This window comes from Aythya ferina (assembly GCF_964211825.1).
Source record: "Aythya ferina genome assembly, chromosome: 36".
Taxonomy (NCBI): Eukaryota; Metazoa; Chordata; class Aves; order Anseriformes; family Anatidae; genus Aythya; species Aythya ferina.
Genome location: NC_140333.1, coordinates 7,096 through 34,397, shown reverse-complemented (window position 1 = coordinate 34,397; position 27,302 = coordinate 7,096). Strand labels below are relative to the sequence as shown.

The 27,302-nt window shown below is 60.8% G+C and overlaps 5 protein-coding genes across 14 annotated transcripts; 3 read left to right on the top strand and 2 right to left on the bottom strand.

Moving 5' to 3' along the window:
* Window positions 1-78: 78 nt before the first annotated feature.
* CIDEB (cell death inducing DFFA like effector b) lies at window positions 79-2,716 on the bottom strand. Its single transcript, XM_084502087.1, has 5 exons — window positions 2,540-2,716; window positions 2,085-2,208; window positions 907-1,056; window positions 645-826; window positions 79-289 (listed from the first exon to the last, which is right to left on the bottom strand). Exons 1-5 carry the CDS (start codon window positions 2,551-2,553, stop codon window positions 166-168), a joined length of 594 nt encoding a protein of 197 aa, XP_084358213.1. The 5' UTR covers window positions 2,554-2,716; the 3' UTR covers window positions 79-165.
* A 123-nt stretch (window positions 2,717-2,839) lies between these two features.
* METTL17 (methyltransferase like 17) lies at window positions 2,840-7,380 on the top strand. Of its 4 annotated transcripts, XR_014686483.1 has the most exons (16): window positions 2,840-2,926; window positions 3,353-3,434; window positions 3,748-3,807; window positions 3,906-3,972; window positions 4,126-4,207; window positions 4,305-4,378; window positions 4,656-4,750; window positions 5,157-5,230; window positions 5,394-5,501; window positions 5,946-6,014; window positions 6,119-6,154; window positions 6,245-6,331; window positions 6,523-6,761; window positions 6,835-6,941; window positions 7,150-7,191; window positions 7,283-7,380. XR_014686483.1 is itself a non-coding variant. In XM_084502086.1 (15 exons), exons 1-14 carry the CDS (start codon window positions 2,855-2,857, stop codon window positions 6,929-6,931), a joined length of 1,242 nt encoding a protein of 413 aa, XP_084358212.1. In that variant the 5' UTR covers window positions 2,840-2,854; the 3' UTR covers window positions 6,932-6,941; window positions 7,047-7,190. The 4 variants fall into 4 exon arrangements, 1 of the variants encoding a protein (XP_084358212.1); XR_014686481.1 differs by lacking the exon at window positions 5,394-5,501; XR_014686482.1 differs by lacking the exon at window positions 6,245-6,331.
* A 341-nt stretch (window positions 7,381-7,721) lies between these two features.
* On the top strand, window positions 7,722-14,505 carry LOC311425995 (solute carrier family 12 member 4-like). 5 transcript variants are annotated; one of them, XM_084502078.1, is made up of 11 exons: window positions 7,722-7,795; window positions 10,149-10,356; window positions 10,455-10,525; window positions 10,922-11,017; window positions 11,826-11,972; window positions 12,322-12,376; window positions 12,903-13,033; window positions 13,654-13,877; window positions 13,950-14,071; window positions 14,150-14,236; window positions 14,322-14,505. In XM_084502078.1, the coding sequence occupies exons 2-11, from the start codon at window positions 10,200-10,202 to the stop codon at window positions 14,495-14,497; spliced, it is 1,266 nt and encodes a 421-aa protein (XP_084358204.1). In that variant the 5' UTR covers window positions 7,722-7,795; window positions 10,149-10,199; the 3' UTR covers window positions 14,498-14,505. The 5 variants fall into 5 exon arrangements, with proteins under 5 accessions (XP_084358204.1, XP_084358203.1, XP_084358206.1 ...); XM_084502077.1 differs by having other exon boundaries at window positions 12,322-12,385; XM_084502080.1 differs by lacking the exon at window positions 11,826-11,972.
* Window positions 14,506-14,660: 155 nt separating this feature from the next.
* LOC311426051 (solute carrier family 12 member 4-like) lies at window positions 14,661-21,296 on the top strand. Of its 3 annotated transcripts, XM_084502169.1 has the most exons (14): window positions 14,668-15,001; window positions 15,460-15,634; window positions 15,714-15,817; window positions 15,911-16,009; window positions 16,409-16,528; window positions 17,310-17,402; window positions 17,505-17,673; window positions 18,248-18,443; window positions 18,880-19,034; window positions 19,595-19,726; window positions 19,798-19,890; window positions 19,972-20,054; window positions 20,502-20,635; window positions 20,963-21,296. In XM_084502169.1, the coding sequence occupies exons 4-14, from the start codon at window positions 15,954-15,956 to the stop codon at window positions 21,028-21,030; spliced, it is 1,299 nt and encodes a 432-aa protein (XP_084358295.1). In that variant the 5' UTR covers window positions 14,668-15,001; window positions 15,460-15,634; window positions 15,714-15,817; window positions 15,911-15,953; the 3' UTR covers window positions 21,031-21,296. The 3 variants fall into 3 exon arrangements, with proteins under 3 accessions (XP_084358296.1, XP_084358297.1, XP_084358295.1); XM_084502170.1 differs by having other exon boundaries at window positions 14,661-15,634; window positions 19,806-19,890; XM_084502171.1 differs by lacking the exon at window positions 18,880-19,034 and having other exon boundaries at window positions 14,665-15,634.
* A 1,012-nt stretch (window positions 21,297-22,308) lies between these two features.
* Window positions 22,309-24,160, bottom strand: LOC311425987 (uncharacterized protein). Its single transcript, XM_084502069.1, has 3 exons — window positions 24,074-24,160; window positions 22,781-22,921; window positions 22,309-22,720 (listed from the first exon to the last, which is right to left on the bottom strand). The coding sequence occupies exons 1-3, from the start codon at window positions 24,142-24,144 to the stop codon at window positions 22,465-22,467; spliced, it is 468 nt and encodes a 155-aa protein (XP_084358195.1). The 5' UTR covers window positions 24,145-24,160; the 3' UTR covers window positions 22,309-22,464.
* Between the last annotated feature and the right edge of the window lie 3,142 nt (window positions 24,161-27,302).

Sequence of the window (27,302 nt, the reverse complement as noted above, 5' to 3'; positions counted from 1 at the left end):
GGGCCAGGTGCGTTGGCTCCTCCCCTACACCCCCACGCCCTTTGACGGCCATTTTGTCCCCCCCCACGAGTCCTCCAAGCCATTTCACAGCTCTTTATTGACAGATTCCAGGGAGAGGGGGCGGGGCTACAAGTCGGGGGTGGGGCTATGTCAAGGGGGGCGGAGTTAGTGTTCGTAGGCCCCGCCCCTTTGCGGGGCGCTGTCCAGCAGGCGGCGCAGGAGGGCCGAGAGGTTGAGCAGGCTCTGCCCCACGGCGCGCGTCGTGGCCGCCAGCAGCCGCAGCAGCTCCCTGGGGGGGGGACACAAATGGGGGGCTCGGAGCTGCCCCACGGCACCGCGCTATGGGGCAGGAGCCCCCGCTGTGGGGCGGGAGCCACTTAAGGGGCAGGAGAGCGACTCCCGTAAGGCGAGAGTGACCCCGCAGCCATGGGGCGGCCCCACAAGTCGGGGGGGTCGTGTGGGGCAGGAGGAGACTGCATGGGGCCAATGTTGACCCAGTGGAGCACGAAGAGCTGCTATGGGGCAGGACCTTTCTGTGCCCCATTGGGACCTCCGTGGGGCGAGCACCCGACGGGGCCAACCCCGCAGCCAACCGGGGTTCCTGTGGGTCAGGGGGAGCTTTTTTGGGGTTTTTGGGCACCCACCTGAGCAGGCGCTCGGGGCCCAGCCCCACCACGTCGCAGCGCAGCCCCCGCACGGCCGCCGTCACCCGCAGCCGCCCCACCAGGTCCCGGGGCCCGGCGCGCGCCAGCGCCACCGTCACCCGCGCCACCTCGTCCCCGCCCCGCGCTCCGGGGGGCTCCCACTGCCCCCCGAACGTCACCGCCTGCGGGTTTGGGGAGAAAAAGGGGGGTTTTAGGGGCGCCGAGCAGCCAGAAGGGGGTTTTTGGGGTTTTCTGGGCTCACCTTCGGGGGTTCCCAGCGCTGGCCCGGCCCCAAAGCCACCAGCGGGGTGTGGGGCGGCAGCGCCCCCAAGAAGCCCTCGGTGTCCACGGCCGTGCCGTCCTCCGCCAGCACCAGCTCCACCGGCAGGGGCAGGCCCAGAGCCTCGGCAGCCTGCCCCGGGGGGCAATTACGGGGTCGGGGGGGCAGTTATTAGGGTCAGTGGGGTGGTTTGGGGTGATTCGGTTGGGTTGTGGGGTCGATTTTTGGACCTGAGTTAGACTGGGGCACAATTAGGGCCCTCCTGGGGGTAACTGGGAGCTTGGGGGGTAATTTTAGGGGTTCCCCAGGGGCAATTGTGGGTCGTGGGGGCAATTATGGGGTCTTATGGGGTGAATCAGTTGGGTTGTGGGGTGAATTATGGGACCTGAGTGCGATTTGGGGGAGCCTGGGGGCAATTAGTGGGCTCCCACGGGGCAATTTGGGGTCCTGGGGGTAATTTGAAGGGTTCCCAAGGGCAATTGTGGGTCCTGGTGGCAATTATAGGGTCGGTGGGGCAGTTATGGGGTGCTTTTGTTGGGTTGTGTGGACAATTATGGGGTCTGAGTGCGATTTGAGGGCTCCCCAGGGACAATTTAAGGTTCTGGGGGCAATTAGGGACTGTGGGGGTAATTTTATGGGGTCCTGAGGAGCAATTGTGGGTCTTGGGGGCCAATTACGGCTCTTGGGGGCAATTTAGGGGGTCCAAAGGGGTAATTAGTGGTATTGGGGCTGATTAGGGGAAGTTTGGGGGCAATTGCAGGTCTTGGGGGTCCATTTAGGGGGTATTGGGGGCAATTATGGGGTGGCCCAGGGGGGCAGTTACGGGATGTTGGGGGGCAATTGGGGGTCTGGGGGATAATTGGGGGGATCCAAGGAGGGCAATTTTGGCTCTTGGGGGTAATTAGGGGTCTGGGGGGTAATTAGGGATGGGTGGGGGCAATTAGTGGTGGCCTGGGGGCAATTGGGGGTCACGGGGGCAGTTGTGGGGGGTCTTGGGGGCAATCAGGGGGCTCCCAAGGGGGCAATTAGTGCCCCTGGGGGGCAATTACCGGGTGTCTTGGGGGTCATTAAGGCCCGTGGGGGTAATTAGGAGGTCCAGGGGGGTAATTAAGGCGCCCCAGGGGGCAATTAGGGGGTCCCGGGGGCAATTGGGGCCTCACCTGCCCCCGCAGCTCCTCCAGGCCGGCCGCCAGCACCCCCCGGGGCCGCCCCCGGCGGTGGTCGCACACCCAAAATGGCCGCGGGGGCGGGGCCGGGGCTGGCCAGGCCTTGCGGGCCACCGTCCTGAGAGGGGGGCGGGGCGAGAGACAAGCCACGCCCTCAAGATGGCCGCCTCCAGCTGGGCGCCGCCATCAACATGGCGGCTCCCCGCGGCGCGGCGCCTCCCCCTCAAAATGGCAGCGCCCACTCATAATGGCCGCCGCCACATCCAAGATGGCCGCCGCCACACCCAAGATGGCGGCATTCAGACACAAAAATGGCAGCCTCCACACTCAATATGGCGGACTCCACACCCAATATGGCGCCTCCCACCCAAACCCATAGCCCCCGCCCAAGATGGCGCCGCCCATTCCCCCTCCGCCGCCGCTCCCCCCGGGCCGCTCCCCGCGCTCACCGCAGCACCTCCATGGCCGGGGGGTCCCGAGGGGGTCCCGGAGGGTCCCGGGGAGGTTTCGGGGGTCCCCGGGGGGGTCCCTGGGGGGTTCCCGGAGCTTCCGGGCCCCGCGCTGGGCGCTGCGAGCGGGGAAGCCTCGGGCGGGCTCCGGGGCCAACTGCGAGGCCTGGGGGCGGGGCGCGGTTAAGAGCGGGGCGCGCAGCCAATCAGCGGCGCGCATGCAAATGAGCGAGGGGGCGGGGGAAGCGCCTGTCCATCACGCCGCGGCCCTCGCTTCCCATTGGCCGCCGCGCCGTCACGTGGCTGGGGGCCAAGATGGCGGCGCCCATGGCGGCGCGGCGGCTGCTGCGGGCCCCGTGGGGGGCCCGGGGGGCGGCGGGGCGCAAGGCACGGCGGGAAGGGGGCGGGGCCTGTGGGGGCTATGGGGCCCCTATGGGGGGCTCGGGGGGGCCCTATAGGGTCTGGGGGGTCCCTATGGGGCTCTGGGGAGGGGTCTGGGGGTCCCTATAGGGTCTTGGGGGGTCCCTATGGGACTCTACGGGGTCCCTGTGGGGTCTGGAGGGTTTTGGGGCGTCCCTATAGGGCCTGGGGGGCTCTGGGGGGTCCCTATAGGGCTCTCTGGGGTCTCTATATGGGCTGGGGGGGTCCCTATAGGGTCCCTGTGGGGCTCGGGGGGAGGGTTGGGGGTTCCCTATAGGGCCTGGGGGGCTCTGGGAGGTCCCTAAGGGGCGCTGGGGGATCTCTATAGGGCCTGGGGGGTCCCTGTGGTTCTATAGGGCCCCCTATAGGGCCCCGCTGACCCCGTCCCTGCAGCACGCGGGGGCCGTGCACCCCGGGGCCCTGCAGCTGCCCCCGGCCCTGGCACAGGCGGCGCGGATCCTGCTGCAGGAGGGAGGTATGGGGGCTATAGGGGGCTGGGGGGGCTATAGGGGGCTGGGGGGGGCTGTAGGGGCTGTTTTGGGGGTTATAGGGGATCTATAGGGGGGTTATAGGGGCTGGGGGGATCTATAGGGGGTCTGTAGGGGTTATAAGGGATCTCTAAGGGACCTATAGGGGATCTAGGAGCTCTATAGGGGCCATATAGGGGATCTAGTGGACCCATAGGGACCATGTAAGGGTTATAGGGGATCTATAGGGGCCATACAGGGGCGGTAGGGGTTCTATAGGGGGGTCTATAGGGCCGTGCTGACCCCCCCTTTCCCCTACAGGCTGGAGCCGGGAGCAGGCGGAGGCGCTGAGGCTGCGGCTGTGGGGGCGGCACCCCCCTGGTGAGCGGGGCGGTGACGTCATCGGGGGGGGATGACGTCATCAACGGGGGCGGTGACATCACAGCCCTCTCCCCCCCCCCTCCCCATATCCCCTATAGACGTCTGTAGGTCCCCGGGGAATTCAGGAGCCAGGAAGCGGAGCCGGAGCCCGGAGCCCGAAGTGAGGTGCCCGGGGGGGGCCCTATAGGGGGTCTGGGGCCCTATAGAGGCCATATAGGGCGGTTTTGGGGCCCTATAGAGGGGTTTTGGGGCCCTATAGGGGCGTGTGGGGTCCTATAGGGGCCCTATAACCCCTATAGGGCCCCCTTTCCCCCCCAGGGTCACAGCGGAGGCGGCTCGGGGCTACCTGGTGGCTCGGCTGGCGCGGGACTACGCGGCCGCGGGGCGGGCACTGAGCGAGGTGGGGGCCGTTTTTGGGGCCATTTGGGGCCGTTTTGGCCAATTTTGTGTTTTTGGGGGCGTTTTGGGGCTGACCCCGCTCCTCCCAACCCCCCCAGATCCGGGCCCGAGCCCCCGACTTCGCCCCCAGGACCCTGCTGGACTTCGGCTCCGGGCTGGGGGCCGCGTGCTGGTGAGGGGCTGTAGGGGATCTGTAGGGGATCTGTAGGGGATCTGTAGGGGCTGGGGGGCTGTAGGGTCCCCTATAGGGCCAGGGAGTTCCCTTATAGGGGCTGGGAGGGGTCTGGGTGGTCCCCTATAGGGGCGTGGGGGTCTATAGGGTCTAGGGAATCCCCTATAGAGGTTTGGGTGGGGGTCTATTGGGTTTGGGGGGGATCTGGGGGTCCCCTATAGGGTCTGGGCAGGATCTATAGGGTCTGGGGGGCATCTATAGGGTCCGTCCCCTGTAGGGCGGCGCAGGGCGCGTGGGGCCGCAGCCTGCAGCAGTTCGTCTGCGTGGAGCCCAGCGAGGCCCTGAGGGAGCTGGCGGAGCGCCTGCGCCACGGTACCGGCAGGGATTTTTGGGGCGAATTCCGGCGGTTTTGGGCAATTTGGGGCGATTTTGGGTTGCTATGGGGGATTTGGGGGAGATTTGGGGGGGATTTGGGGAGGTTTAGGGTGGCTGGGGGGGATTTGGGGCATTTTGGGGGGATTTGGAGCAATTTTAGGGGGGGGATTGAAGGGATTTGGGGCAATTTTGGGGAGATTTGGGGAAATTCAGTCTCACTATGGGGGATTTGGGGGCAATTTTGGGTCACTTTGGGGGATTTGGGGCATTTTGGGGGGGCTGGGGTGAATTTGGGGCAATTTGGGGTAATTTTAGGGGGGATTTGGGACCTTTTCGGGCCGTGCAGGGCCCCTTTAAGGCCCTGTGGGGGCGGGGCCCTGACCCCCTTTTGCCCTGCCCACAGGGGGCGGAGCCACTCCGGGCCCCGCCCACTTCGGCCCCGTCTTCCTCCGCCCCCTGCTCCCACCCGGCCCCCAGGTGAGCCCCTCCCCTCGGGGGGGGGGCGGGCAGGCCCAAGTCTGACCACGCCCCCCTCCCGCAAAGCCACGCCCCCTCCCTGCTGCCCCCAAGCCCCTTGTGGCCCCACCCCTCGCTCGGCTCCGTCCCTGACCACGCCCCTCTGTTTTGGCCCGCCCCCTAGGCCCAATGGGAGCTCGTGATTGGTCGGCGTGCCCTTGAGGGGCTGAGGGGGCGGGGCCAGCGTACCCAGGCCCTGCGGGGGCTGTGGGGGAGGACAGGGGGCGTCCTGGTGAGGGGGGGGTGATTTTTGGGGTGAATTCGGGGGATTTTGGGGTTTGGAAGGGCTGGGGAGGGATTGGGGGGGTTCAGTGAGGATTTGGGGGGGATTTGGGGTCATTTGGGGGCATTTGATGGGGGCTGAGGGGGTGTTTTGGGGGGTTTAGGGGGGATTTGGGGGGTTTAGGGGAATTGGGGAGGCTTTGGGGCCATTTTGGGGCCAATTGGGGGGATTTGGGGTCATTTTGGGGGGGGTTGGGGTCATTTTGGGGGGTTGAGAGAGGATTTGGGGGGGTTTGGGGTCATTTTGGGGGAGTTCTTGGAGGGGCTGGAGGGGATTTGGGGGGCTCTTGGGGTCATTTGGGGAGGTTTGGGGGGGATTTGGGGACATTTTGGGGGATTTTTGGGGGGATTTGGGGTCACTGGGGGGGGTTATAGGGTGGGCCCCCCCCCCCAGGTGCTGCTGGAGAACGGGACCCGCGCCGGGCACCGGGCGCTGATGGAGGCGCGGGAGGAGCTGCTGCAGGTGGGTGACGTCATCGGTGACGTCATCGGTGATGTCACCAACCCCCCCCCGATGTCATCGATGATGTCACCAACCTTTTACCTCCCCTTCTCCCCAAATAAAAGGGACCTGACGCTGACAGCGTGGAGATCTTCGCCCCGGTGAGCGCCCCCAGAATGTTCCCAGTGCCTCCCAGTATCTCCCAGTTCCTCCCAGTATCCCCCAGTACCCCCCCCATGATGTCCCCGCAGTGTCCCCACCGCCTGCCCTGTCCCCGCCTGAGCCAGGGCCGGGCCTGCGCCTTCGCCCAGAGCTTCTGGCCCCTGCCGCTGTCGGGGGTGAGCACTGGGATATACTGGGATATACTGGGATGGGCTGGGAGGGCACTGGGACATAGTGGCATGGACTGGGATGGAGTGGGGGGCACTGGGATGGGATGGGGGGGACCCTGAGACATACTGGGACGTACTGGGACATACTGGTTTATACTGGTTTGTACTGGGACCCACGCGTTTCTCCCCCATCCCAGAACCCCTCCGCCCCCGAGCGGGAGCTGGTGTCCTTCCTGGTGGTGCGGAGGCGCGGGAGCACCGTGACATCACCGGGGGACCCCGTGACGTCACCGCCCGACCCGATGACGTCACCGCCGGGGGGCTGGGCCCGGGTGACCGCCCCCGTCCGCCCCCGCCCCCGCCACGTCTCCCTGTCCCTCTGCTGCCCCGACGGGGCCCAGCGGCGCCTGGCGGTGACCGTGGCCCGGCACGGCCGGTAGGCGCGGTGTGACGTCACCGGTGACGTCATGACGCCGAGGGACACGCCCCTCAGTGACGTCATCCCGCAGGTCCCTCTACCGCCAGGCCCGGACCAGCCGCTGGGGCGACCTCCTGCCCTTCCCCGGCGAGGGGGGGGCAGCCAATGGGAAGGGAGAACGGCGGTGACGTCACTGGGGTGAGTGACACCGGCCCGCGTGACGTCACGCTGCGTGACGTCACCCCCGATGGAAATACATTAAGGGGGGCGATTAAGCCGCATGGGGACTACAACTCCCAGCAGGCCTTGCGGGCACAGCGCGCAGGCGCCGCCCCCTCCACTTCCGTTTCCGTCTTCTTCTTCCCCCTTTCTCTCTCTCCCCGCCGCCGCCGCCATGTTCCTGCAGTTCTACAACAACGAGCAGGGCGAGCGCATCTACACCCTGAAGGTACCGGGGGGGCACCGGGAGGGCTCCGGGAGGGCACCGGGGGGGCTCGGCGGCTCGCTCCCGGCCTCACGGCTCCTCGCTGTCCCCACAGAAGACGTCCCCGGCCGGCGCCCCGACCTTCTCGGCGCACCCCGCCCGCTTCTCCCCCGACGACCGCTTCTCCCGGCACCGCCTGGTCCTCAAGCGCCGCTTCGGCATCCTGCTCACCCAGCAGGCGCGCCCGATGCTCTGAACCGGGAGCGGCACCGGGAGCTCCCCCCCTCCCTGCCCCGTAACCCCCAACCGGCGGACCCGGCGCTAGGACCCGGGGGAACCCCGCGCCGCCGCCTCCATTCAATAAAATGCCTTTTTCCCACGCTGCGCCCGCGTGCTGTACGGGGAGGGCGTGGCTTCCGCCAGGCCACGCCCCCTCCCGCCGCACCGCCCATCCATTGCTCCGCGTTGGCCACGCCCCCTCGCTCCCGGCCACGCCCCTGCGGCACCCCCGCCCCTGCCGCAGCGGGGGGCGTGGCCTCGCCGCCCTTAGCCCCGCCCCCTCCCCCCCAGTGCCTCAGCCCCTCACGTCAGCGGCGGCCCCGAAATCGGCGCTTTTCGGCCCAAAACCGTACGCTACAGGGGGAGGGGGGCGGGGGGAGGGATGGAGGGGGTTGGGCCCCGTGGAGCGGGTGGTTGGGGTAAAAATGCGAGGTTTCAGGCCCCAAATTCTGCCTTTTGGACCCCAAATGGGGTGTTTGGACCCAAAATTGTGGCTTTTGGACCCAAAATGGGGTGCTTGGTCCCCAAATTCCGTCTTCTGAACCCAAAATGGGAGGTTCGGGGGGCGGGTTTGTGGGGTTGGGCTTGAAAAAAGGGGGTTTGGCCCCAAAATAACCCTTCCTCTACCCTGGCTGTGGCACTGTGGATGTGGCGGGCCCCAAAACAGCGGGATTTTGCCCCAAAATGCAGCATGAGGAGGCCCTGAAGGAGGGTTGGGGTGCTGGGAGGGGGGTGTCAGGTCCCAAAATGCCACTTTTTCACCCCAAAAAGGGCTCTGGGGTGCTTCAGGGAGGGGCAGGCGTCTCCCCAGAGGGGTCAGAGCCCAATTTTGATTTTTTTCCGCAAAAATAGCGTTGTTCTTCCCAGACAAAATGCTCTTTTTTTCTTTAAAAGTGTGTTTTTTATCTCAACATTGTTGTTTGTGAGGGTAATTTAAAACTTTTTCACCCAAAATTGCTTTAATTTTTGAGGAAAGGTTATTTTTCCTCAGCTTTTTCCTCTCAAACAGGAGCTTTAATCCCTCAAAATGTTCATTTTTTCCCTCAAAATGGGTTTTTGACATCAAAACCACGTGGTTTTCCTTCAAAAAGGGCGATTTTTGACCCTCCAAATGCTTTTTTTCCCCTTCTATTTAAAATTTTGTCTTTCAAACCTGTGAGGATTCCCTCAAAATGTCTCGTTTGCATTGCTCAAGGTTATTTCTTTCAAAATTATCTTTTTTTTTTTTTCCAATAAACGTTACTTTTATTCCAATAAATGGTGCCCCAAATGCTCTTCTTTCTCCAAAGTGCTTAAAATGGGCTTTTTTCACTCAGAATTGGGTTGTTATCCCCCAAAATAGTTCTTTTTCTCCATAAAACTGGGCCTTTTTCCTGAAAACACTACTTTTTCCCTCAGAAACTGACATTTCTTCTTCAAAACTGGGACCTTCCTCCTCAAAACTGACATTTTCTTCCCAGAATGGGTGCCTTTTTCCTCAAAATACGACATTTTCTCCTCAAAACAGGGTCTTTCTCTTCAAAAACTGACATATTCCCTCAAAACTGGGCTTTTTTCCTGAAAAACTGACATTTTTCCCCTCAAAAAGTGACATCTTTCCCTCCAGTTTGGGTCCTTTCCCCTCAAAACTGACATTTTCTCCTCAAAACCAGCCCCTTTCCCCTCAAAAAGTGACATTTTCCATCAAAAGTGGGCTCTTTCTCCTCAGAAACTGACATTTTCCCCCTCCAAATTGGGTCTTTTTCCTCAAAACTGACATTTTTTCCCTCAAAAAGTGACATTCTTACCTCCAAATCGGGTCTTTTTCCCTCGAAACCGACATTTTCTTCTCAAAACCAGGCCCTTTGTCCTCAGAAAGTGACATTTTTCCCTCTAAATTGGGTTTTTGCTCAAAACTGACATTTTCTCCTCAGAACTGGCCCATTTTCCCCCAGAAGTGGGCTCTTTCTCCTCAGAAACTTACACTTTTCCCTCAAAATTGGGTCTTTTCCCCTCAAAACTGACATTTTCCCCTCAAAAAACTGACTTTTTCCGCTCAAAAGATGCTATTTTCCCTCAAAACTGGGCTCTTTCCCCTCAAAAACTGACATTCTTACCTCCAAATTGGGTCTTTTTCCCTCAAAACCGACATTTTCTTCTCAACACCAGGCCTTTTCCCCTCAAAAGTGAGCCTTTTGTCCTCAAAGACTGACATTTTTCCCTGCAAATTGTGTCTTTTCCCCTCAAAACTGATATTTTCTCAAAACTAGGCCCTTTCCCCTCAAAAAGTGACATTTTCCCTCAAAAGTGGGCCTTTTTTCACCAGAAACTATCATTTTTTCCTTCTAAATTGTGTCTTTTTCCTCAAAAACTGACATTTTTCCCCTCCAAATTGGGTCTTTTTCATCAAAACCTGATATCTTCTCTTAAAAGTGGGCCCTTTCTCTTCAGAAACTGACATTTTTCCCTCCAAATCGGGTCTTTTTCCTCAAAACTGACATTTTCCCCTCAAAAACACTGACTTTTTCCTCTCAAAAACTGCTATTTTCCCTCAAAACTGGGCTCTTTCTCCTCAAAAACCGTCATTTTCCCCTCCAAATTGTGTCTTTTCCCCTCAAAAAGCTAGGATTTCCCCTCAAAACCGCTCTCTCCCCTCACAACCTAACACTCCCCCTCCTTTCTCCACCCCCCCTCCCCCCCCCAACCCTTTTATACCCCCGCAGGCCGCCCTGGCCACGCCCCCTCCTCGCTGACCACGCCCCCTGCCGGTCGACATGGCAGCAGCGGTGCGCTTCGTGGTGACGCCCAGCCGGGGGGGGGACGCGTCCGAGAGCAGCCCCGAGCCCCCCTCGGCCTCCAGCTCCCGCCCCCCCCCCTCCGACAGCAGCCCCAGCCCCAGCGAGACCTCGGCCCCCCCCCGCGCCGAGCGTGGTACGGCCCGCTGGGGGGGCGGGGCTTGAGGGCGAGGGGCGGGGCTTTCGAGGGGGCGGGGCCGCGCTCATCGCCCGCCGCGGCACCACCCCCTGTAGGCCGCGCCCCCCCGCCGCCTGGCCACGCCCCCTCCGGAGGCCACGCCCCCTGCGACCTGGCGCTGTTCGAGGTGAGCGGCCCCGCCCCTCCCTAAAATGGGCCGGGGGGGCGCGGCCCCAAAATCGGGGGTTCTGAGCCCAAAACGGGAGGGTCTGGCCCCAAAATACCCCAGGGACCTACAAGAACCCTTGCCCCTATAGGATGGCCTGACCCTGGAAGGGTTCCTGACCCTATAAGTGCCCTCTGACCCTAAAACAGCCCCATGACCCTAAAAGAGTCCCTGAACCTATAAGAGTCCCTGACCCTGTAAGAACCTCCTGACCCTAAAAGAGCTCCTGACCCTATAACCCCCTGTGACCCCATAACCCCCTGTGACCCCATAATTCCCTGTGACCCCATAACCCCCTGTGACCCCATAACCCCCCCGTGACCCCATACCCGACCCTATAACCTTATGGGGTCGCAGGAGGAGCTGGCGTCCCGGCCCCGCGTCCCGGCCCTATTACGCCGCATCGCCGCCTACAGCAGCCTGGGGCCCGACAGCGAGCTGGGGCCTGGCCCCGTGAGTGACCCCATAAACGGCCCTATAAGGGGCGGGGGGGGACCCCAGAACGGGCTGACCCCATAAAGGGCCCTATAAGGGGTGGGGAGGGGCCCTAAAAGGGGAGATCCTATAAAGGGGAGGTCCTAAAAGGGAGACCCTAAAAAAAATCCTATAAGGGGCGACCCCATAAACGGCCCTATAAGGGGTGGGGGGGCGGCCCTATAAAGGGAGACCCTATAAGGGCCCCTATAAAGGGTGATCCTATAAAGGGGGGACCCTAAAAGAAACCCTATAAGGGGTGACCCTATAAAGGGTGGGGGGAGGGACCCTATAAAGGGGAGACCCCAAAAGGGACCATAAAAGGGGAGGGGGGACCCTAAAACCCCGTAAGGGAGGGACCCAACCCCTATAAGGGGGTTTTGGGGTCCCTTTGGGGGTTTTGGGGTCCTTTTGGGGTTATTTGGGATTTTTGGGGTCCTTCTGGGGTTTTTGGGTTCCCTTTGGGTTATTTGGGGTTTTAGGTTCCTTTTGGGGTTTTGGTGTCCGTTTGGGGTTTTTATGGTCCCTTTGTGTTTTTTGGGGGTTATTTGGGGTCCCTTTTGGGTGATTTGGGATTCTGGGGTCCCTTTGGGGTTATTTGGGGTTTTTGGGATCCTTTCGGGATTTTTGTTCTTTCGGGGGCTTCCTTTTAGGGTTTTGTCTTTTTTGGGGCCCCGTCGGTCTCTTTCCGAGTCCCTTTCAGGTTTTTCAATTTGTGGGGGTTCCCTTTGGGTTTTCTGGGGGCTTTTTGGGGTTTTTGGGGTGACGGGGCTCTTTGGGGTCGCAGCGGCGCGCGCTGGGCACGCTGTGTGGGGTGGCGGCGCCCTCGCTGCAGACGCTGCTGGGGCTGCTGCTGGTGCTGCGCCTGCCCTGGGCTGTGGGGTCGGGCGGCGTCCTGCAGGTCTGCGGGGTCGGCGTGCTGCTGGGCGCCTGCGTGAGTCTTATGGGGTTTTTATGGGGTTTTTATAGGGTCGGGGGTGTTTCGGGGTCAGGACGGGGGATTTGGGGTCACTGTGGGTGGATTTGGGGAGAGAAAAGGGGGTTCTAGGGGCTTACGGGGTTGGGGTGCTGCTGGGAGCCTGCATGAGGGTTATAGGGCCGTTATAGGGTTTTTAAAGGGTCGAGGGGTTTTGGGGGTCAGAACGGGGGGATTTTGGGGTTTTCTGGGTGGATTTGGGGGGTTTTGGGGTCTCGGGGGTGTTGTGGGGTCGCTGGGAGGTTTTGGGGTGTTTTTGGGGTGTTTTTGGGGTGTTTTTGGGGTGCCCAGAGCCGTCCCCCTGCAGGCCGTGCTCACCGCCCTGTCCCTCAGCGCCATCGCCACCAACGGGGGCGCCCCCGGTGAGCGGGGTCGGGTTTGGGGGAAATTCAGGGGATTTAGGGAAATTTGGGGAGTTTGGGGGGATTTGGGGGGATTTATTGGGAATTTGGGGGGTTTGGGTGGGATTTGGGGGGGGGTTGGGGTCTTTGGGGGGTTATTGGGGGATTTGGGGTCGGGTTTTGGGGCTGTTTGTGGGGGATTTGTTTTTTTTGGGGTGGTTATTGGGGTACTCGGGGGGATTTGGGGGGGTTTCAGGTGGTTTTGGGGGTTATTTATGGGGTTTGTGGGTATCTTTGTGGGGTTTTGGGGTATTTTGGTGGGGTTTTGGGGCATTTTGGTGGGGTTTTCTGTCTCTCTGGGCTGTTTTTCTGGGGTTTTGGGGCATTTTGGTGGGGTTTTCTGTCTCTTTGGGCTATTTTTATGGATTTTGGGGTATCTTTGTGGGGCCTTCTGTCTCTCTGGGCTGTTTTCCTGGGGTTCTGGGGTATCCTTGTGGGGTTTTCGGCCTCCCTGGGGTTCCCTTCCGGTGCTGACGCGGTGCCGCAGGGGGGGGCCCGCTGGCGCTGCTGTGGGGGGCGCTGGGCCCCGAGGCGGGGGGCGCGGTCGGGCTCTGCGCCTTCCTGGGGGCCGCCTTCGGGGCCGCCAGCGCCGCCCTGGGCGCCGCCGAGCTGCTGCTGGTGAGAGGGGCCTTTAAGGGGCGGGGCCGGAGGGGGCGGGCCAAGGGAAGGCGGGAGGGGCTTGAGGGTGGGGGGTGTGGCCTGGTGCGGTGGGGCATGGGCGGCCGTCTTGGGAGTGGCCATCGTGGGTGGGGCCATGTTGGGGCGGCCATGTTGGGTGGGGTCCTTGTGGGAACCATCTTGAGTGTGGCTACCTGGGGGTGGCCATCTTGGGCGTGGCCATAGGGGTGCCCTCAGGGCAGCCATCTTGGGTGTGGTCATTGTGGGAGCCATCTTGGGTGTGGCCTTGGGTATGGCCACATTGGGGCGGCCATCTTGGGTGTGGTCATTGTGGGAACCATCTTGGGAGTGGCTACCCTGGAGGTGGCCATCTTGGGCGTGTCCCTCAGGGCGGCCATCTTGGGCATGTCCATAGGGGAAGGTCCCTCAGGGCGGCCATCTTGGGCGTGTCCATAGGGGAAGGTCCCTCAGGGCGGCCATCTTGGGCGTGTCCATAGGGGAAGGTCCCTCAGGGCAGCCATCTTGGGCGTGGTCATTGTGGGAGCCATATTTGGTGTGGCCACCTGGGGGCGGCCATCTTGGGCGTGTCCCTGGGGGCAGCCACCTCGTTTCCCCCGCAGGTGTACGTGGTGCCGCAGGCGGCCATCTTGCCGGGCCACGGCCGGGGGGCGCTGCTGGCCAACGGGCGCGGCTACGGCTCGGGGCTGCTGGGGCTGCTGGGGCTGGGGGCCGCCGCCCCCCCCGCCGCCCGCGCCGCCCCCCTGGGCCCCGCCGGGCTCCTGCTGGCCCTGCTGGGGCTGCAGGCGGGCGCCCTGCGAGCCGCCCTGCCGGGGGCGCGCCCCACGTGAGTCCCTCCCCTTTTCCCGCAATTACGCAAACGTATGCAGATTCATGCAAACGAGGCTGTGCCCCGCAGGCTCTGCCTCCCGCAGCCCCCCGGCGGCCAGCTCCAGCCCTGCCCCGCTCCGCGCCGGGGGGACAACGGCAGCGCCGCCCCGCTGCCGGCCGTGCCGGGGCCCAGCGCCCGCCTGCTGGCCCGTGAGTCCCCCCTGGGGGCACCGGGGACGCCCCCCGAGCCCCCCGACCCTAAATCCCACCCCGTTTCCCACCCCACAGGCAACCTGTGGCCCCCCGAGCCGCCCCTCGGCGATGCCGCGGCCACCTTCGGGCTCCTGCTGGGGCTCAGCCTCCCCACGGCCTCCGGTGGGTCCGGCGGCCCTATAAGCGCCCCCCCCATCGGCCCTATTAGCTTTATAGGGTGAATGTGACCCGAAATGTGTCCCCACAGGGGTGCTGTGGGGCTGCAGCCACGCCGGGGAGCTGCGCGACGCCGCCCGCTCCATCCCCGCCGGCAGCGTCGGGGCCGCCGTGGGCAGTGCCTTGGGGTGCATCCGGGACCCTAAATGGGGAAAGGGGACCCTAAAATGTGGAAAGGGGAGCCTAAAGGGGAAAAGGGGAGCCTAAAATGGGGAAAAGGGGGGCCTAAAGGGGAAAAGGGGGCCCTAAAATGGGGTTGGGGGGCCCTAAAATGGGCGTGAGGGGGGATAAAATGGGGACGGGGGCCCTAAAATGTAGAAAAGGGGACCCTAAAGGGGAAAAGGGGGCCCTAAGATGGGGTTGGGGTGCCCTAAAATGGGGGTGAGGGGGGATAAAATGTGGGAAGGGGGCCCTAAAGGGTGGGAAGGGGACCCCAAAATGGGGGTGGGGGACCCCAGGAGTGTGGGAGGGGGCCCTAAAATGTGGGAAGGGACCCCAAAATGTGAGAAAGGGACCCCAAAAAGGGGTTGGGGGGCCCTAAAACGGGGTTGGGGGGCCCTAAAAGCACGGGGGGGACCCCGAGCTGCTTTTGTGGGGTGGGATTTTGGGGCCGGGCGCCCGTTTTTGGGGGGTTTCTTTCCTTGACGGCGCAGACCTGAGCGCGGCCCTGCTGCTGGGGGCCTGCGTGGAGGGGCAGCTGCTGCGAGACAAGTGGGTGCCCCCGACCCCAAATGGCCCCAAAGTCCCTATGGGGGTCCCCAGGGGGTCCCCCTGTCCCTATAGAGTCCCCAGGGTCCCCCCCATGTCCTCACAGTGTCCCTGGCGTTGTCCCCATCCCTTTGAGGGCGTCCCCCCCCTCACTGCCCTGTCCCTATAAATGGCCCCATGGCCCTATAGCATGGCCCCATATGGTGTCCCCATGGCCCTATATCGCCCCTATAAATGTCCCCATGGCCCTATATCGTGTCCCCATGGCCCCAAATCACCCCATACCCTATCCCCACACCCCATATCGTGTCCCCATGTCCCCATACCCTGTCCCCACGCCCCTCTATGACCCCCTACCCTGTCCCCACGCCCCTCTATGACCCCCTACCCTGTCCCCACGCCCCTCTATGACCCCAAACCCTACCCCCACGCCCCATATCGTGTCCCCCTGTCCCCCCCAGGTTCGGCTCGTCGCTGCGGGGCCGCCCGGTGCTGGCGGCGCTGTCGTGGCCGTCCCCGTGGCTGCCCCTGGCGGGGGCGCTGCTGGCGGCGGGGGGCGCGGGGCTGCAGGCGCTGGCGGGGGGCTCGCGGCTGCTGCGGGGCCTGGCCCGGGCCCGAGCCCTCCCCCTGCCCCCCGTGAGTGGCTGCTCCCCCTCCCCGTGACGTCATCGGGCACGGTGATGGCGTCATCGTGACGTCACCGGTGGTGTCGCAGGCGCTGGGGCGCGGCGAGCTGTGGCCGCTGGCGGCGACGGCGGCGGTGGCGGAGCTGGGCGTGCTGCTGGGCTCCATCGACCTGGTGGCGCCCGTCCTCTCCGTGTGGGTGCCCCCCCGTCCTTCTGACGTCATCGCGGTGACGTCACGGCCTCCCGGTGACGTCATGGACCCCCCGTGACGTCACCCCCCCCCCAGGTTCTCGCTCACCGCCTACCTGTGCCTCAACCTGGCCTGCGCCATGCAGGGGCTGCTGACGGCGCCCGGCTGGAACCCCCGCTGCCGCCTCTACCACTGGTGAGACGCCGCCCCACACGGCCCCAAAGTGGCCCCAAAATGTCCCCAACACATCCCCAAAATATCCCCCAAGGCGTCTCCAAAATATCCCTGAAGCTTCCCCCAAATGTCCCCCAAATGTCCCCAAAGTTTCCCCAAAATATCCCCAAAGTGTCCCGAAAATATCCCCAAAATATCCCCCAAGTATCCCCAAAGTTTCCCCAAATTATCCCCAAAGTGTCCCCAAAATATCCCCACGATGTCCTGAAATTGTACTCAAACTTACTCCCAAGTGTCCCCAATGTGTCCCCAACATCCCCAACATGTCCCCAGTGTCCCCAACGCGTCCCCAACATCCCCAATGTCCCCAACACACCCCCAATGTCCCCGATGTCCCCAACACGTCCCCGCTGTCCCCAGGGCGGTGTCGCTGGCGGGCGCGGGGCTGTGCCTGGCCCTGATGTTCGCCACCTGCTGGTTCTACGCCCTGCCGGCGCTGGGCATGGCGGGCATGGCCTACACCTACGCCGACCTCCAGGGGTGAGCCGCGTCCCCTCGGGTCCCCTCCTGTCCCCACGGGTCCCGTTTTGTCCTTTTTGGGTCCAGTTTGGTCCCTTTTGGGTCCCCTGTTGTCCCCCTTGGGTCCCATTCCATCCCCTCAGGCCGCCATTTTGTGTCCTCTCATGGCGCCATTTTGTCCCGTTTTGTCCCATTTTGGGCACCATTTTGTCCCTTTTGGGTCCTTTTCTGTCACCTTTGGGTCCCCTCCTGCCCCCCCGGTTCCCCTCGGGTCTCCTCGGGTCCAGTTTTGTCCCCTTTGGGTCCCTTTTGGTCCCGTTCTGTCCCCTTTGGGTGCCATTTTGTTCCCTTTGGGTCCCATTTTCCCCTCTTTTCACCCCATTTCCCCCCTCTGGACACCATTTCCCCCCATCCCATTCCCCCTTCCCTCCCCTTCTCCCACCCCAAATCCCCTATAACGCTCTCAACCTCCCAATTTCCCCCCAAATAACCCCCAACCCCTCCGAAACCCCGTTATTTCCCCCCAAACCCTCTTCTTTCCCCCCTTAGCCCCCTTATTTCCCCCATAACCCCCTTATAACTGACTTAAACCCCATTATTTTCCCCCAAACCCCATTACCTCCCACCATAACCCCATTATCTCCCCCCTTAACCCCATTACTTCCCCCATCACCCCATTACTTCCCCCATAACCCAATTACCCCCCCCAACCCCATTATACCCCCGTCCGTAACCCTCCAACACCCCCCCACTCCCTGACCTGACCCCAAAACCCCCAAACTGACCCCCAAATCCCCCCCAGAGCCCCCTCAGAGTGGGGTGAAGGCTTCCGCTCCCTGCCCCTAAGCGCCGCGCTGGCGGCCCTACGGCACCTGGAGCAGCGCCCGCCGCGGCGGTGAGTGGGGTCGGGCTATAGGGTCAAGTTATAGGGTCAGGTTATAGGGTCGGCCCCCTCCGGCCCTATATCCCGGCCCCAAACGCTTCTGGGGTCCCGCAGGCCCCAGCTGCTGGTGCTGCTGAAGCTGGACGCCGAGCTGCGGGTCACCCAGCCCCAGTTGCTGGCCCTGGCCGCCCAGTTGCGAGCCGCCGGCGGGCTGACGGTGGCCGCCACCGTGCTGCCCGGGGACGTGCTGCAGGCCAGGGAGCGCGTCCGGGCCGCCGAGCAGGTAGGGGGACAGGGGACCCCAGAAATCCCCATAAAATCCCATAAAAGTCTAGAGAATCCCATGAAATCCCGTAAAAACGCACGAAATCCCATAAGATCCCATAAAAACCCAAGAAATCCCATAAAAACCCCAACAGTGCCCCCTAGCACCCCCTAGTGACCCCATACTCCCCCCTAGTGACCCTATAACACCCTAGAGCCCCCCATATCCCCCCATAACACCCCACAGGCCCCCATAATGCCCCAATAGTGCCCCGTAACACCCCGTAGTGACCCCCTAACCCCCCTTAGTGACCCCCTAACCCCCTCTAGTGACCCCATAACCCCCCCTAGTGACCCCCTACCCCCCTACTGACCCCATAACCCCCCCTAGTGACCCCCTAGTGACCCCATAACCCCCCCTAGTGACCCCCTAACCCCCCCTAGTGACCCCATAACCTCCCCTAGTGACTCCCTAAGCCCCCTACTGACCCCATAACCCCCCTACTGACCCCCTACTGACCCCCTAACCCCCCCTAGTGACCCCCTACCCCCCTACTGACCCCGTAACCCCCCGTGTCCCCCCCACCCCACAGGCGCTGCGTGGGGCGCTGGCGGGGGCGCGCTGCGGGGGCTTCGTGCAGGTGCTGGCGGCCGGGCGGGCGCGCGAGGGGCTGGCGGCGCTGGTGCAGGGCTGCGGCCTGGGGGCCCTGCGCCCCGACACCGTGCTGCTGGGCTGGCCCCGGGGCTGGCGCCGCCGCGACGACCCCGCTGCCGCCCGGGACTTCGTGGGTACGGGGTGTATGGGGGCTGGGGGGCTTGGGGGGCGGTTAGGGGGGGTTATATGGGGTTATACTGGGGTTACGGGGGGATTTGGGGGGTTATACTGGGGTTATATGGGGTTATAAGGGGGTTATGGGGGGATTTGGGGGGGTATATTGGGGTTATATGGGGTTATGGGGGGATTTGGGGGGGTATATTGGGGTTATATGGGGTTATCATGGGGTTATGGGGGGTTATGGGGTGGGAATAGGGGATTTGGGGGGTTATATTGGGGTTATAATGGGGTTATATTGGGGTTATGGTGGGTTTGGGGGCAGTGTGCGGTGATGGGGGGATCTCTGGGAGTCGGGGGGGGGCTCGTGTGGAGTCCGGGGGGGTCTCGAACAGCTTTGGGGTCTCTCTGTGGGATCAGTGGGGCCTTATAGGGCCGGGGTCCTGCCCCCAGAGCTGCTGCGGGTGGCGGCGGCCGGCGGCCGGGCCCTGCTGGTGGCCAAGGGGCCGCTGGGGGCCGGGGCGCCGGGGGGGTCCCTGGACGTCTGGTGGGTGGTGGGCGACGGGCGCCTGCTCACCCTGCTGCCCCTGCTGCTGCGCCAGCACCCGGTGCGTGGGGCTTTTGGGGTTTTGGGGGGGGTTATGGGGTTTTGGGGGTCTTGGGAGTGGGTTATGGGGGGTTAGGGGTGGTATGTTGGGGGTTTGGGGGGTTTTATGGGGGGTTTGGGGGGGTTATAGGGGGAATATGGGTGGTTATGGGGTGGGTTATGGGGTTTTGGGGGGGGTTATGGGGTTTTGGGGGTCTTGGGAGTGGGTTATGGGGGGGCTAGGGGGGTATATTGGGGTTAGGGGGGGTTATGGGGGCTTTGGGGGTTTATAGGTAGAATATGGGTGGTTATGGGGTTTTGGGGGAGGTTTATGGGGTTTTTGGGGTGTTTTATGGGGCTTTGGGGGGGTTTATGGGGTTTTTAGGGTGGTTTATGGGGGGGTTTATGGGGTTTTGGGGTGGCATATTGTGGGTTTGGGTTGTTTTATGGGGATTCGGGCGATCCAAAGCTTCCCTACGTGTCCGCACGCCTCCTTACGGCATCCCCCTGTCCCTTCACTGTATCCCTGTGCATTCACGGGTCTCTTTTTGGGGCCAATCCCCCCGTTTTGGGGCCCCCCAGGCGTGGCGGGGCTGCCCGCTGCGGCTGTTCGCGGTGGCGCTGCTGGAGGACAACAGCCTGGCCCTGGGCCGCCTGCTGCAGGCCTTCGCCCAGCGCCTGCGCCTGCCCGCCCGCACCGAGGTGGTCGAGCTGGTGAGCCGCCCCCTCCCCCAGCCCTGGCGTCATCATGACGTCGCCAATGACGTCATCGCGTGACGCCGCAGCACGACAGCGAGGTCTCCGCCTACACCTACGAGCGCACCCTGATGATGGAGCAGCGCTCCCGAATGCTGCGCCACATGCGGCTGGCGCGCCAGGTGACGTCACGCGGCCGCGCCCCCTCCCGACCACGCCCCTCCCCCTGAACCACGCCCCCTCACTGACGTCAGCCCCCGCAGGCCTGGCACGGCTCCGCCCCCCCCAGCGGAGGGGAGGAGGAGGAGGCGGGGACAGGGGGCGGCCCCCGGGCGGGCCCCAGCCCGTGAGTGGGACTGGGAGGGACTGGGAGGGGATTGGGGGGGACTGGGAGGGACTGGGAGGGGACTGGGAAGGTACTGGGGGGGACTGGGAGGGACTGGGAGGGGATTAGGGGGGGACTGGGAGGGACTGGGAGGGACTGGGAGGGACTGGGGGGGACTGGGAGGGACTGGGAGGGGATTGGGGGGGACTGGGAGGAACTGGGAGGGACTGGGATGAGATACGGGGGCACTGGGATATACTGGGAGGGGCCTGGGGGACACTGGCTGGCACTTGGGGGGCTACTGGGCCATACTGGGAGGCACTGGGCCATAAACAGACTGGGGTGTCCTGCGAGGGGAGCTGGGAGGGACTGGGGCGGGTCCGGGGGGGTGTTCCCGGGCTCGTACCGACCCGTACCGACCCGTACTGGTCCGTACTGGTCTGTACTGGTCCGTACTGGTGCCCGCAGCACCAACGTGCGGCGCATGCACGCGGCCGAGCGGCTGAACGAGGCCATGGGGCGGCGCTCGGCGGGGGCGCGCCTGGTGCTGCTGGACCTGCCGGCCCCGCCCCCCGCCTCGCCCCGCCCCCGTGACGACAACTGTATCCATGGCGACGCCCCTAGCAACGGCGTCCCTAGCAACGGGAATGGCAGGAGGCGTTGCCATGGGAACGGGGGCGGGGCGTAGCTATGGCGACGGGTGAATGACAGCGCCGCCGCGGCGACAGGGAATGGGGGAAATGGGGCAAAAAAAAGGGGATAAAGGACTGGGAGGGGGGAAGTGACGGAGGAACGGGGTTGAACAGGGCGGGAAGAGGGAAATGAAAGGGAAAAGGGGGGGGGTAAAAGGGGAAAGGGGGGAAAAACAAGGGAAAAGGGAAAATGGGGCAAAAAGCGGCGGTTTTGGGGTTTTCCTTGACGCGCGGCAGACGTGGAGTTCCTGGAGGTGCTGACGGAGGGGCTGGGCCCCGTGCTGCTGGTGCGGGGCGGCGACTAGCCCAGTATGGACCAGTAGAGACTGGTACGGAACCAGTATGGAATCAGTGTGCCCCAGTATGAACCAGTACGGAACCAGCACGCACCAGCAAGTGCCCAGCATGGCACCAAGCGGCCTCCCAGTATGGGCTGCGCTGCTCCCAGTATGGCTCCGCCACTCCCAGTACGAGCACGGCACCGCTCCCAGTGCTCCCAGTATGACCATGGCACCGCTCCCAGTGCTCCCAGTACGAGCACGGCACCAATAAACCAGTTCCCACCCCTCGGCCTCCTGGCTCCTTCTTGGGGGTTTGCACCCGGGCACCGAACACCCCAAAACCCCCCCAAACCACCCCAAAAAAAAACCCAAACCACCCCAAAAACCTCAAAAACCACCGCCCCCCCAAAAAAAAACACCCAAAAAAACCAAAACCACCCTAAAAAAAGCACAAAACCACCCCAAAACCACCCTGAAATCACCCCAAACCACCCTCAACCCACGCCGAAATCCCACAAACCCCCAAACCCCTGAAACTACCCCAAAACCACCCGCAACCAGCCCCAACCCCCCCCAAAACCATACAAAGCACCCCAAAAGACCCCAAAATGACCCCAAATCCTCCCAAAACGACCCCAAAACCTTACAACGCCCCCCCAAGACCCCCCAAAACTCCCAAAATGACCCCAAAACCCCCCAGACAACCCCAAAACCCCTGGAATATGCCCAAACTCCCCCAAACCGCCCCAAATGACCCCAAAACCCCAGAAATGACCCCAAAATATCAAACTTTATTGGGGTCACAGGATAAGGCCCCCCCCGGTCAGCTCCAGGCACTGTGGGGGCGGAATGGGGGGGGTGAGACCCTTTTTTTGGGTGTTTTCAACCCATTTTGGGGTTCAGAACCCATTTTTGGGGTTTTTGACCCATTTTTGAGGGATTTAAACCCCCTTTTTTGGATTGCAGTGTTTTTATGTTGTTTTTTTTTAACAAGGTTTTGGGGTTTTTAACCCCTTTTTGGGGGGTATCAATCCAGTTTTGGGGGAGGTTAACCGTTTGGGGGGATTTTAACCCTTTTTTTCAGATTTAACCCCATTTCAGGGCTTTTAACCCCAGGTGTTGGGGCTTTAACCCCAGTTTTGGGTTTTTAACCCTGCTTTTTGGGGTTTCAGCACCCTTTTTTGCTTTTAACACTAGTTTTTCGGGCTTTAATCCTGTTTTTCTGAGGTTTAAACCCCTCTTTTAAATTCTTGACCCCATTTTCTGTCCTTCCAATCCCCTTTTTTGGGATTTCAACTGCAATTTTTATTTTTTAAACCTGTTTTTTGCCCTTCCGGCCCCGTTTCTTGGGGTTTCAGCCCCATTTTTCAGGGTTTTGGACCCAGTTTGGGGGTTTCAGCTGCTCTTTTTTGTTTTCTAGCCCCATTTTTTGCCCTTCTGGCCCCATTTTTCAGGGTTTCAGCCCCACTTTTTGCCCTTCCAGCCCCGTTTTTCGCTGTTTCGCCCCCATTTTTCGCCCTTCCGGCCCCGTTTCTTGGTGTTTTTGCCCCGTACCTGCGGGGGCACGAGGAAGGCGAGCCAGTCGGAGGCGTGCGTGGGCAGCAGCCCCATGGCCTGGCACTTGCAGAGGGCGAGCGCCAGCCCCAGCCGTTGCCCAGCAGGAACACCAAACCCTGCAGCAGCCGCGCGCTCGAGCTCTCCAGCAGCTTCAGGGCTGTGGGGGGAAAACCAGTCAGAGGGGCGGACTGGGAGCACTGGGAGGGGCCGGGCTTACTGGTGGAGAGGGAGAGCAGCGCCTGCAGCGGGCGCCAGCCCATCGTGGCCGGGAAGATGCTGATGGTGCTGCCGGCCATGGGCATGACGAAGGGCTTCACGGGGATCTGCTTCATGGGCACAGCGCCACGTCCCAGCAGCGCTGCGGGGAAAAATGGGGAGAAAAGGGGAAAAATGGTGAAAAATGAGGGGTGTGGGGGGGTAATGGGGGGGTAAGGAGGGGTAATGGGGGGGAAAAGGGGGAAAAAGGAGAGGAAAAGGGGGGAAAAGGGGGAAAAAGGGGGTTAAAGTAGGGTAAAGGGGGGGGGGAAGGGGAAGAAAATGGGGGAAAAAGGGAGGCAAATGGGGAAAAGGGGAAGAAAGGAGGAAGAAAAGGGGAAGAACGAGGAGGAAAATGGGAGAAAAAGGAGGCAAATAGGGGAAAAGGGGATAAAAGGGGAGGCAAATGGGAGAAAAAGGGACAAAAGGGGAGGAAAATGTGGGGAAAAAGGGGGGAAATGCTGAAAAAAGGGGGGTGTGGGGGGTAATGGGGGGGTATTGCTCTCTATAGGTACCTCAAGGGAGGCTGTAGCGAGGTGGGGGTTGGCCTGTTCTCCCACGTGCCTGGTGACAGGACAAGGGGGAATGGGCTAAAGTTGAGCCAGGGGAGTTTTAGATTGGATGTTAGGAAGAACTTCTTCACTGAGAGGGTTGTGAGGCATTGGAACAGGCTGCCCAGGGAAGTGGTGGAGTCACCATCCCTGGAAGTCTTCAAAAGACGCTTAGATGTAGAGCTTAGGGATATGGTTTAGTGGGGACTGTTAGCGTTAGGTAGAGGTTGGACTCGATGATCTTGAGGTCTCTTCCAACCTAGAAATTCTGTGATTCTGTAAGGAGGGGTAATGGTGGGGGAAAGGGGGGAAAAAGGAGAGGAAAAGGGGGGAAAACGTGGGATAAAGGGGGGTAAATGGGGGGAAAGGGGAAGAAAATGGGGAAAAAAGGGAAAAAAGGGAGGCAAATGGGGGATAAAGGGGGAAAAGGGCACCAAACATGGCCTCTCCACATCAGAACCCCCCCCAACTCCCCCCAAGCCCCCCAAATCGCTCCTAAAACCCCTCAGAACCCCCCCAAAAACACCTCACGACCCCCTCAGCCCCCCCCAATCCCCGCAACCCCCCCCAGGACGCCCCAAAACCCCCTCAGGACGCGCCACCCCCCCCAGACCAACCCAGGACCCCCGAAGACCTGCTCAAACCCCACAATTCCCCCGAAATTCCCTCAAAATGCCCCCCAAAAAGCACGCCCTGGCCCTTACCGAGCCCCCAGGGGCGTCCCCAGCTCCAGCGTCCACTCGAAGCGTCTCAACCTCACCGCGGCAGCCGCCATTTTGTGAAGACCGGGAGTGGGGTGGGCCTTAAATAGGCCAGCGACGCGGCACGTGACGCGAGAGGGGCGGTGATTGGACGGCGGGAGGCGGAAGTGCGGCCCCTAGCAACGCCATAGCAACGATGAGGAAAAAATAGACTTCCGGCAGCAAATGTAGAGTGCCCAGAGCATGCCGGGAGATGTAGTTCTCGGACTCTGGACTTCCGGGCGGCCATGTTGGGTGCCCAGAGCATTCCGGGGGATGTAGTTCTCGGACTCTGGACTTCCGGGCGGCCATGTTGGGTGCCCAGAGCATGCCGGGAGATGTAGTTCTCGGACTCCGGACTTCCGGGCGGCCATGTTGGGTGCCCAGAGCATGCCAGGAGATGTAGTTCTCGGACTCTGGACTTCCGGGCGGCCATGTTGGGTGCCCAGAGCATGCCGGGAGATGTAGTTCTGGGGCTCTGGACTTCCGGGCGGCCATGTTTGGTGCCTAGAGCATGCCGGGAAATGTAGTTCTCGGACTCTGGACTCTATGGGGTCTCTGTGGGTCTCTATGGGTCTCTATGGGGTCTCTATGGGGTCTCTATGGGGTCTCTGTGGGTCTCTATGGGTCTCTATGGGGTCTCTATGGGGTCTCTGTGGGGTCTCTATGGGGTCTCTGTGGGTCTCTATGGGTCTCTATGGGGTCTCTATGGGGTCTCTGTGGGTCTCTATGGGTCTCTATGGGGTCTCTATGGGGTCTCTATGGGGTCTCTATGGGGTCTCTGTGGGTCTCTATGGGGTCTCTATGGGGTCTCTGTGGGTCTCTATGGGTCTCTATGGGGTCTCTATGGGGTCTCTGTGGGTCTCTATGGGTCTCTATGGGGTCTCTATGGGGTCTCTATGGGGTCTCTGTGGGGTCTCTATGGGTCTCTGTGGGGTCTCTGTGGGGTCTGTGTGGGTCTCTATGGGGTCTCTATGGGGTCTCTATGGGTCTCTATGGGGTCTCTGTGGGTCTCAATGGGGTCTCTGTGGCTCTCTATGGGGTCTCTATGGGGTCTCTATGGGTCTCTATGAGGTCTCTATGGGTCTCTGTGGGGTCTCTGTGGGTCTCTATGGATCTCTATGGGGTCTCTGTAGGGTCTCTGTGGGGTCTCTATGGGTCTCTGTGGGGTCTCTATGGGGTCTCTATGGGGTCTCTGTGGGGTCTCTGTGGGGTCTGTGTGGGTCTCTATGGGGTCTCTATGGGTCTCTATGGGGTCTCTATGGGTCTCTATGGGGTCTCTGTGGGTCTCAATGGGGTCTCTGTGGCTCTCTATGGGGTCTCTATGGGGTCTCTGTGGGTCTCAATGGGGTTCAGTAAATATTGGGGTCCCCTTTCCGAGTTAAGGCATTATTTCCTCAGAGCCAGGCGGGCTGCTTGAGGGAATCGAGGAGATCCGAAATTTTCCTCGTGTTTGGGGTTGGAATCTCTTGATTTTTATTTATATTTATTTATTTTTATTTTTTTATATATTTTTTTATTTTTTTATTTTATAATTATTTTTTTTTTGTTTTTATTAAATTATTTTTTTATTTTTTTAAATATTTTTTAATTTTTTAATTATTTTTTTAATTATTTTTTAATTTTTTTATCTATTTTTAATTTTTTTTTTTTTTTTTGATTTTTCTTTTCTTTTCCCGTCCTCACGGTGCCGTCCCCTCAGGGAGCTGATGCCAACGCGGTTCTGATTGTTTTGGTTTTAATTTTGCTTTTTTTGGGTGTTTTTCTCTACACGGTAACCCCGCTCCTTGAGGTAATTCGAAAATTGCAAATTTTAAAGGAAAAGAATTCCAAGATTGGGTTTTTTAAATGAAAAAATTAAAAAATCAGGTGGCAGGTAAAGGAAAATGTTACTGAAATTGAAAGAAATAATGGGAAGGAAACATCTTCGAGAAAGGGAATAATTACTGGTATTAGGGTTAGGGTTAGGGTTAGGGTTAGGGTTAGGGTTAGGGTTAGATCCGTTAGGGTTAGGGTTAGGGTTAGGGTTAGGGTTAGGGTTAGGGTTAGGGTTAGGGTTAGGGTTAGGGTTAGAGGGTTAGGGTTAGGGTTAGGGTTAGGGTTAGGGTTAGGGTTAGGGTTAGGGTTAGGGTTAGGGTTAGGGTTAGGGTTAGGGTTAGGGTTAGGGTTAGGGTTAGGGTTTAGGGTTAGGGTTAGGGTTAGGGTTAGGGTTAGGGTTAGGGTTAGGGTTAGGGTTAGGGTTAGGGTTAGGGTTAGGGTTAGGGGTTAGGGTTAGGGTTAGGGTTAGGGTTAGGGTTAGGGTTAGGGTTAGGGTTAGGGTTAGGGTTAGGGTTAGGGTTAGGGTTAGGGTTAGGGTTAGGGTTAGGGTTAGGGTTAGGGTTAGGGTTAGGGTTAGGGTTAGGGTTAGGGTTAGGGTTAGGGTTAGGGTTAGGGTTAGGGTTAGGGTTAGGGTTAGGGTTAGGGTTAGGGTTAGGGTTAGGGTTAGGGTTAGGGTTAGGGTTAGGGTTAGGGTTAGGGTTAGGGTTAGGGTTAGGGTTAGGGTTAGGGTTAGGGTTAGGGTTAGGGTTAGGGTTAGGGTTAGGGTTAGGGTTAGGGTTAGGGTTAGGGTTAGGGTTAGGGTTAGGGTTAGGGTTAGGGTTAGGGTTAGGGTTAGGGTTAGGGTTAGGGTTAGGGTTAGGGTTAGGGTTAGGGTTAGGGTTAGGGTTAGGGTTAGGGTTAGGGTTAGGGTTAGGGTTAGGGTTAGGGTTAGGGTTAGGGTTAGGGTTAGGGTTAGGGTTAGGGTTAGGGTTAGGGTTAGGGTTAGGGTTAGGGTTAGGGTTAGGGTTAGGGTTAGGGTTAGGGTTAGGGTTAGGGTTAGGGTTAGGGTTAGGGTTAGGGTTAGGGTTAGGGTTAGGGTTAGGGTTAGGGTTAGGGTTAGGGTTAGGGTTAGGGTTAGGGTTAGGGTTAGGGTTAGGGTTAGGGTTAGGGTTAGGGTTAGGGTTAGGGTTAGGGTTAGGGTTAGGGTTAGGGTTAGGGTTAGGGTTAGGGTTAGGGTTAGGGTTAGGGTTAGGGTTAGGGTTAGGGTTAGGGTTAGGGTTAGGGTTAGGGTTAGGGTTAGGGTTAGGGTTAGGGTTAGGGTTAGGGTTAGGGTTAGGGTTAGGGTTAGGGTTAGGGTTAGGGTTAGGGTTAGGGTTAGGGTTAGGGTTAGGGTTAG